The sequence below is a fragment of the Manacus candei genome, unplaced genomic scaffold, assembly GCF_025592945.1.
Source record: "Manacus candei isolate 608988 ecotype Guabito, Panama unplaced genomic scaffold, ASM2559294v1 h1tg000015l, whole genome shotgun sequence".
NCBI classification, from domain to species: Eukaryota; Metazoa; Chordata; class Aves; order Passeriformes; family Pipridae; genus Manacus; species Manacus candei.
Genome location: NW_026138063.1, coordinates 10,014,678 through 10,024,177, shown reverse-complemented (window position 1 = coordinate 10,024,177; position 9,500 = coordinate 10,014,678). Strand labels below are relative to the sequence as shown.

At 55.0% G+C, this 9,500-nt stretch overlaps 1 protein-coding gene across 1 annotated transcript; it reads left to right on the top strand.

Moving 5' to 3' along the window:
* The first annotated feature begins 346 nt into the window (after window positions 1–346).
* Window positions 347–9,500, top strand: B3GNT7 (UDP-GlcNAc:betaGal beta-1,3-N-acetylglucosaminyltransferase 7). Its single transcript, XM_051781656.1, has 2 exons — window positions 347–617; window positions 4,312–9,500. The coding sequence occupies exons 1-2, from the start codon at window positions 607–609 to the stop codon at window positions 5,510–5,512; spliced, it is 1,212 nt and encodes a 403-aa protein (XP_051637616.1). The 5' UTR covers window positions 347–606; the 3' UTR covers window positions 5,513–9,500.

The window sequence follows — 9,500 nt, the reverse complement described above, 5'->3', positions numbered from 1 at the left end:
GGGATCTCAGTGCTGCTATGAGAAACTAGGGTGTTAAGCCCTAGCTCCCTTTTGGGATTTATCCCAAAGTGACTGGTCCATGTTGGGTGGTGGTTAGAAAAGACCCACATGGCTTTTCCAGAGATCCCAACTGCCAAAAACACCTCTCTGGGTGACTACTGGGATGCCCTTCCCATAACTGGGCTCCTTTGCACTAAAGGCTCTGGGGCAGAGCTACAGCACCCCGAAGAGGTCACTGTGCCCGCGGGGCCGGGCTGGGACCCCCCCGAGCTCCCAGCTCCCGGTGGGTGTCCCATCAGCAGCGGGGAGGGTCCCCCGGGAACGTGCGGGCAGTCACCCTTCAACACGTTCCCCGGGCAACACTGGGGAGGTCTCTGCCTGCTGGTACGACCGGGGCGGGTGGGTGGGAACTGAGGGGCAGGGCAAGAGTTAACTTACCTGCTCTGCCATCCCTCTTGGCTCCACCTCGAAGAGCAAGGGGAGGGAAAAGGGAAAAAGTAGGGGAAAAAAAAAAAAGAAGAGGAGGAGGAGGAAGAGGGCAGAGAAGCGCCCGGACCGCGGGCAGCCCGGCCAGCAGCGGAGCGGCCGCCCCGTCCCACTCCCAGCATGTTCCAGTGGTGAGTGATCTCCGGGTAGCGGGGAGCCCGAGCCCCGCTCCTGCCCCGCTCCAGCACGGACTGAGCCCCGCTGTCCCCTGCTCCGCCGTCCTGCCGAGTGTCCTCCGCTCCCGCAGCCCGGCACCGCCGTCCCGGCGCCGCATCCTGCCCGGGGCCGCGGGACTGCGAGGTTTCCTCTCCGCCGGCTCCCTCTGGAGAGTCGCCCCGGTCCCCTCCCCACCGGGTCCTTCTCGAGGGGTGCCCCAGGGGTGGCTGGCTGGGAAAGGGCAGCTTCGGTGGGGAGGGTGGGCATGGGGAAGCGACTAAGGACGGCGTTTGTCCTTTGTCCCCTGATCGTCGGTCCTCATCCCAGGAGCGAGGGCTCTGCGGGGGCTCTCAGGTGGGGTCTCCCGGGCCCAGTATCCTGGGGAAGGCTTTCTGGGCTGTCCGCTGCCTACGCAAATCTCTCTCCATCCCGTGGTACATCCTGGCCCGCCGGGAGCCAGGACAGGGGCACCGGGCAGAGGCGGATGGTTGGTGCCCCCCATCCCTGGGGATGCCTTTCCTAGCCTTTCCCTGCGAAGGGCTGGTTTGTGTGGTGGGGCCAGGGAGAGCGGGGCCACCAGCCCTGCCCGGTGGGGTCCCTGTCCCAGAGCAGTGCTAGCCCGGAGGCAGATGCCCTCGGCGTCGGAAACACCCGGGATTTCGGCTCTTGCCTGTTTTCCAAATCTGCGTTTGTACTGCTTTCTGTTTAAACCAGACAGCTTTTATAAGGAGGGGACACGTCTTTGGGCACCCTGGCATTGGGGAAAACCGTTGGGAACTGGGGCCCTGCTTGGTGCTTCCACCTGGCCGGCACAGGCTACTTTTGGGGACAATTGGGTGCTTTCTGCCCAGTATGTGCCCCTAGATAAGATTCTCTCTTCCAGTCCTTGGCACTGCCAACAGACAAGGCTCTATACTGGCTGTGCCTCTAGTGACTGGATCTAATTGAGGGGCCAGAAAAAACCCCCAACCTAATAAATAGACAGTGCTGGCGGATCAAAGAGGTGAATCCAAAGTGAGATGGGATGGGGTTAGAAAGCTCCAGTCTCCGGGGCATCGTCTGCCCTCCATCATCAACACCTGAAAGGGAAACTGCCCACCTGTAATTTGGGATTTACTTATAATTGCCTGCTGGTGCAGCCATCTCACAGGGAGGCTTTTAGAGTTTTCCTGATGGATAAAAAGAAGAGAAGGACCAGGCTGGGATCCTTTCAAAGTTCTCTCAGTGGCAGCCATACCAGCAGTTGGGGTAGTCGGTTCTGGTTGGCACAGATGGGAGCCCTCCAAGTGGCTGCTGCCCTCAGGCCCTGCAGTGCTGGGTGTCCCCAACTCCTTGGGATGCTGCTGGGGACTGGATGAAGCCCCAAAGCAGGGTCCTGGGGCTCAGCAGGGTGTCTTCTCTGTAATGGCAGCAAACCCAAAGCCCTTTGCCAATGTGGTGGTTCTTGGCATCTCCAGAAAACAGGACCTGGTTTCTCCCCTCTTGAAGTACTTCCCAGCTGAGGAGACCACAGAGAAAGACTTGAGATCAGAAAAGATGTGCATGTGATTCTCACTCTTTTGCCCCCCAAATCCTCGGTTCAGTGTGGCAATCTCTGGAGGTTGTTGCTCAGGGTCCCCCTAACCCAACCCCTTTCGCTTTCCCATCCTGTGCAGGGATGGGATTTCTGCAGGGGAGAAGTGGCCATGGGGCCCCCATTCCTGCTGGACCTGGTGGTACCCCATGGTTTGCAGTCAGACTTGTAGGAAAAATCCCAGATAGGTTCTTGTAATAAAGCAGGAATTGTACATTGCACTGGTGAGAGCTGGGAAACGGTGTCCCCTGAAGGAAGGAGGAATAAGTTTCTGTGCTGTTGTGCAACACCTCACCGACACACTCCGATGTACCCAAGCCACCTGACTCTTCACCTCTTACTAAACACCAGAGGTCTCCCCTCAGCCCCGGGCCTGATCTTCTGCCTGGACCCAAGGAGGGTGAAGGGGGGTGAGTGGATCCATGTAGCTTCCCTCTGTTAGACAGAGTCTGCCAAGACTAGGACCCATCCCTGCCAGTTAGTGATAGCCCTACCTATGCAAATTTTTAAAAATTATAGCAGTAATTCCCTGCCTTTGGCTTCTGGAGAACCTTTGGCCATCCTTCAGTTTGGGTATTTTATCACTTGTTGTCCTTGGAGTGGTGGGGAGTGCGAGGATGGGATGGGACAGGATGGGATAGAATGGGATGAGATGAGATGGGATGGGAGTAAGGCTGGGTTGTCAGGGTGGGATTGATGCAAATAGAGTTACTATACAGGGGTGACCAGGGTTATTTTTGTGGCAGTGGTGGGTACTGATGAGAGGTTTTAAACATTGCTTGGCTGTGCTTGGAGTGAAGTTGTATTAGAACTGAAGGATTTCTAAGAACAAGCTCAAAGCTGTGCGGGAAGGGCTGGAGAGGGTTAAGGGAATGGTGAGATCTAATCAGAACTGCTCCCTCATCAGTCTCAGATGAGTGGCCACATATAAAACCGGATGGGGAATATCTATCCATTTACCCGTAATTACTTATTTCCATGCTCGCTCTCACACTAGTGATCACAGTTTTCCCACGACAACGTGGGGCTCAAAAGTTCTTTGTGCTTCAGGGCAAAGCCAGAGACAAGAGCTCCTGAAAGCTCCCGGTTCCCGTGGTTCCCATTTGGGGTTCCTGCATTTAAGGGTGACTGGAGTCCCCAAGGACAATGCTGACCCCTGCTCAATCCCCCCATGAGTTCTGTCCAGGGTTTGTCCCATGAGCCAGCAGCTTCCCTGGGAGATGGGTCTGCAGTGAAGGAGAGAAGCAGGATGGCCCCACAAGGGGCTGGGTTTGATCTACCCAGTCCCCTACACATGGGGACATGCAGACACCTGTTTTGCTGCAGGCTGGGAAAATCTGTCCCCCTATCTGCCCTGAGTCCACTGCTCCTTATCACCACAAAGGAAGCAGTGGGACCCAAGAGCTGGCCAAAACGCCCAGCAGTGCCCCCAGAAATGCTGGTTCCCAAGGTGATTACAGGGTCAGGGATGTCTTTTCCCCACTGAATCTTGAAGTTTGGCTTCTTTTTTTGTCCTGATGTGCCATTTTGGAAAGGAATAATAATGCCAGTTTCATGTTGACTCTCGTGGTCTTCCCAGCTCTGGTTTCTCAGTGTTGCCAGTCTAGGGCCATGGGCAGTATGTCTGTGTCTTGGAGCTAATGCTTCTATAGAAAAGATAATTCTCTTCTGCTCTTGTCCTAAACTGCAATTTTCAGATGGCTGAAACAGAGGTTTCCCTTGGGACTTTCCTCCAAAACGACTGCCTTGCCAAAACTCTCACCCTGGCTTCATCTTTCTCAGCCCATTTTTTTCCCCCTGAACCCTTCCCAGCTCTTTGCACTGGGGTTATCAGATGACTCTGCAGTCACCTGCCACATGCCTTGAGCCTGTCCCTGCAGTTATGTGTGGCCCCAGAGCCACCCCACAAGTGGGATGCAGGTGGGAAGAACATGTGTGAAGGTGTCCCACAGCTCTTTCCATGAGGCTTCTGTTCGTCAAAAGATGACGGGACGCAGATTATGAGTATCCCATGACCTCTCCAGGAGGTGCTTTTGCAAACAGGTCTCTCGCAGCCTGCAGTTTCCTCTCCTTAACCCCCCATCTCGTACCTTTAGGAAGAAGACCATCTACAAAACGGTTTGTCTCTCCTTCTTGCTGGTCATCACAGTGACGGTGCTGCAGCGAGGAATGGCCCCCAACCAATTCATGCAGGGCCAGCAGCAAAAAGACCTGCCCCCTCCAGAACCTCTGAAAACACAGAAGAGAGACAACGCCTTCTCCATCACCAGCACCTTCTGGAAGACCAAGAAGGAGAAAGCTCCTGTGAAGGAGGAGAGCGTGACAGCAAAGCAAACAAAATCCTGGGATGTCACCACTACCAACTGCTCAGCCAACCAGAACTTCAGCAAGGTGGACTGGTTCAAGGGGCTGGAGCCCAACTTCCAGCAGTTCCTGCTCTATCGGCACTGCCGGTACTTCCCCATGCTGATCAACCACCCGGAGAAGTGCAGTGGGGACGTTTACCTGCTCATCGTGGTCAAGTCCATCATCACACAGCACGACCGCCGCGAGGCCATCCGGAGGACCTGGGGCCAGGAGAAGGAGGTGGAGGGCAAGAGGATCAGGACGCTGTTCTTGCTGGGCACGGCCTCCAAGGAGGAGGAGAGAGCCAACTACCAGAAACTGCTGGATTACGAGAACCACATCTATGGCGACATCTTGCAGTGGGATTTCCTGGACAGCTTCTTCAACCTCACCCTCAAAGAGGTCCATTTCCTGAAGTGGTTCAACATCTACTGTGACAACGTCCGCTTCATCTTCAAAGGTGATGATGATGTGTTTGTGAGTCCTAGCAACATCCTGGAGTTCCTGGAGGACAAGAAGGAGGGAGAGGACCTCTTTGTGGGGGATGTCCTCCACAAGGCCAGGCCAATCCGTAAGAAGGAGAACAAGTACTACATCCCCAGTGCCCTCTACAACAAAAACATCTACCCACCCTACGCAGGGGGTGGGGGCTTCATCATGGATGGACCCCTGGCCAAGAAGCTGCACAAGACCTCGGAGATGCTGGAGCTGTACCCCATCGACGACGTCTTCCTAGGGATGTGCTTGGAGGTCCTTAAAGTATCACCTGTTGGACATGAGGGCTTCAAAACTTTTGGCATTGTGAAGAACAAGAACAGCAAGATGAACAAGGAGCCATGTTTTTTCCGGAGTATGTTGGTGGTTCATAAACTGCTGCCTCCAGAGTTGCTCCAAATGTGGGACTTGGTCCACAGTAACTTGACATGCTCAAGAAAACTCAATGTCCTTTAGTTCAGTCTCTCTGGAGAGCTGGGACTGGAGGGGCTGGGACAGCTGATCCCTGCTCCAGAATGGGGTAAGCCTCTGCTGGTGGCACATGAGTCCTTCGGGGGCATCTCCCTCCAGGGCAAGGAGGGCAGAGACTTTGCGCTCGCGGGCAGGGTTTGGCTCGCGGGCAGGGTTTGTGATAGTGTTTGTTCCTGTACTGTATTGTGGTTCGCTTATCTCCAGCTGGGTTGGGGGTTGCTGAAAAAAAAAAAAAAAACAACAACATGACAAATCAAGCACAAAATGGAAAGAGAGAGAGAGAGAAGGCACAGAGGTCTGTGCTTTGCTTTAAGCACCTCCTTCACAGGAGCGTGATAAGTGAAGGAGTCGGGGAGGCAGGGAGGGATGTGGCACATTTTTGGAGGTGTTCAGGTCTGGCTATCCAGGGAAGCTGCTCCAAGGGAGTTCAGCTGATCGCAAGTGCATCAACCCCCCACAACACAAAAATCAAGGGATTTTATTTGTTATCTCAAATTTTTCCTCCATGCAAGGTTTCGGTGACCTTGACCCTGTGCACACTGGGTTTATCCCCATCAAAATCCTCTCTGTGTCCCCACATGCAGCTGGGGGAAGGGGCTCTCCTCCGAGGCTGGCCCTCAGCAGCCCTGGGTCCCCTTAGGATTTCAGCATGGCAGTTGGGGCACCAGGGTCTTTGTCCCTATAAGAGGGTCCCAGGCGATGGTGGCTTTGCTGTGCATGCCCTCAGAGGAATGCACCCAGCTGAAATTCCTCAGGGATTTGATCCTCCTGGCAGGAAAGAGAAGAGACCAGGCAGACTGTCCTTGCCTGTGGCCCAGGAAGTGGCAGAGAAACTTGGTGGCCCCCAGCTAGAGTGGCCTGGGGGTTTGTTACACCTGGGACCTCAGCTTGGGTGCAGGCATCCTGGGGGTTTCCTCTGGGGAGACCCTCTCCTTGCAGCAGGGCTGCCCTGGTGGGTTTGGTTGGAGGGGGACAACAGCCCCCAAAGGCTCCATGCATGGCTGCTTCAGGCTTAGCCCTGGTTTGGCAGCAACGGTGATGCTCCAGGGTGGACTGGGGAGCACTGGTCCTGCCCCAGCACATGGAGCAGGGTCCAAGGGGACAAGGTAAAGGAGGGCTGGCGTTTCACACCACATCTGCTCTTCTCAGGGTTGTTGCAGTGTTTATGCTACAGGATGAGGTGCAGGAGCACAACAGGGAGTTGTGTCATGAGACATGGCCCTTTTTATGGCTGGAAGGGCCACAGGCTCTTTAGGGGAGCCCTGGGTCAGCTGCTGTGATGGAAACCCCCAACACAGAGAGACACATGGCCACGAGAGGGTCATGGATGTTCTCCAGCCACCGACTGCAGGTGTGAGCAAAGCAAAGCCACACATGTGCATGGGTAGGGCTGTGCCAGCTCCCAGGCACAGGGTCTGAACACTCAGATGTCCCTGCATGGGGTGGACAAGCACAGCCACATCCCTGGCCCTGACCATGCACAGTGAAATGCAGGCACAGGTGCGCTTGCTCTCTCCCTCTCTGGTGCCAGACATTGAAAGGAAAAACTTTTGACTACCTCAAAGGTCCCCCTGTGCAGTGCCTTTTTTTTTAACTTCTTTCTTTTTCCTAATGTGTTTTGGAAATGGGCCTGTTTCGTTTCCTTCAAGTCTGTATGTTCCCCAGGTTAGAAAATTAATTAAAAAAGGGCATAAACCAGTCAAAAAAGGCAACTCACACCAAGCCATGCCACTCTAGGCAAATATCCCTGTCTGCAGATTTGAAGAGGAGAAAGAGCAAGAGCCAGTGCTGCCCAGGGCTTGGCTGGCAGTGATACTGTGAAATTTGATGTACGATGCACTCACCCTGTCCCTGGGGCAAGTGCCAGCAGTGCAGGGCAGAGCCCCGAGGGCATTTTTGGTGCCTGTATAGGTTAGGCAGCACACAACACTCTTTTCCTTTCCCCTCTCCTCCCTCCTTCCACTGGGAGTGAGTTCAGAAATACTTTCCAAATTGACACCTCCATAATTTATGTCAGGTACAGTACTCTGGGCAGTTTATTCATCCTGTATGCAGGGTTGGCTCTTGCTCTTTGTAGCAACGTGTACAGGGAGCAAGGGCTGTGTGCAGACACCTCTCAGTGTTGTTCTTCACCTGGTGGGACCTGTACAGAGAAACCTTGTAGATTTTGGTGAATATTCTAGTTTCTAAATAAAGGTTAAAAGAGGAAGAAAAAAATCCTACAAGCCCTCAGCTCCTGTTATTACTAGTGGGTTTCTGCTGGGAACAAAACCTGGCAATGGGCTACAGTGACAAAACTACTGCTTGGACTGGACATCTGGGGACTGTAGCTGCCCTGTTCCAGTTTGGCACAGCTTCCTGGAGCCTGGCATGGAGTTTACAAGGCCGGCAGGTATTTTCTCTTTCATGCACTCCTCCACCTCCATTTTAAACCCAGCTAAACTCTGGATCCTCTTGATGCCTTGCAGTGAGGAGCTTCTCATCTTGACCTCCATGACAAGGGTCACTTCCAGAAGGGTTGGAAACTCACCTGTTTTGTTGAACACCCTCTCCTCATGCTGAAGGAGATCGACACCTCCTGTGCCCACCCCCCTCCCCACGGCAAGACCTTCCTCACTGCCCCTCTGCCCCAACCAAAGCTCCACCAAAAGGTGACACAAGCCCTGGCCACAGGGCAGTGGGGCACGTATGCCAAGGGTCAGCAGTGACCCCAGAGCAGGGACAAACCCACATCAGGTTTGAAGCCGGCTGGGGCAAAGAGGAAAGCCACAGGTGAGCCTGTAGGGCACCAGGGGCTGTTTCCAGAGCTGGCTCCCAGCTCGGCTGCTCCACATGGTGATGGGGAGTAGAGAGGTCAGCAAAGCAGACCACGACATGGTGGACTTGGTAGGCTGGGCCACCTGCCACTGGAGCTGCATCAAAAATTTCACACAGGGGGACAAAAGGCAGGCACACTTGTGGGTGGTCCTGCCCTTTCCTGCTCCAGTGTGACCCCGAGCTGTCATGTCCCACTGTGGGACTCCACTGCAGGGTACCGGGGTGCGAGGGAATGCTCCAGCCAGCATCCCAGGGTGCTGGAGCGGGCGCAGGGCCCGTATCCCGGTGTACGAGCCGGTGTGTCCTGAGGGACGAGTCCCGGTGGGAACAGCGGGCGGGTGCTGCCCCCTGGCGGCCGGACCCGCCCTCCGACCATTTGCCGGCGGGGCGCGCGCGCGGCTCCAAAATGGCCGATTCCAAAGGGCCGGGGGAGCCTCGGGCAAGGGACGGGGGGGCGAGGACGCGAAACAAACAGAACACACAAAACCCGTAACCCTCCCGACCGCCCCCCACCACTGGTTAACATAAAACATTAAAGTCACAGGGAATCCCTGCTCCCCCAGGGCTCAACGTTGGGAAGCCACAAGAAGGGCTGCAAGGGCTCTGCCAAGTTCCCAGCGCTGGTACAACGGGCCTGGAGGGTGGAACAGTCTGTAACTGCAGCCAGAGCCGACGATGAAGGTCATTGGAACGTGGCTGGAATGCCAAAGCCCAGGGCAGGACCTTTCAGCAGGGCACAGGCCCTTGACATTTGAGCCTGCAGGTCCCTGCACGCAGGAAGGCAGAGCCCTGCTTTCCGTGCCTGTTTTCTACACCCGCGTTTGGAGAAACTCTGTACCCCAACAGCTGCCACTGTAGGACAGCAGCCATATCCCTGGCTAGAGAAACTGGCTGGTCACCATTGCCACTGAGCTCCATCATCCCCAGGCAGTCACCCTGACCCAGCCTGAAGAACAGAAGGCCTGTGTGTAAGCAGCCACTTACCCCCATCTCCTGTTTCAATGTATTTGCTTCATACTTAGGGACAACTCAAGGGGAGACAATTTGGAATGATACACAAGAGGAAATGCCTGTAGGATGGAGCAACTGAGCTGCAGGGCCTTAGTACAAGATCTGATTTACTCATTTGTTTAAAAAGAATGTAAAAGAGCAATTG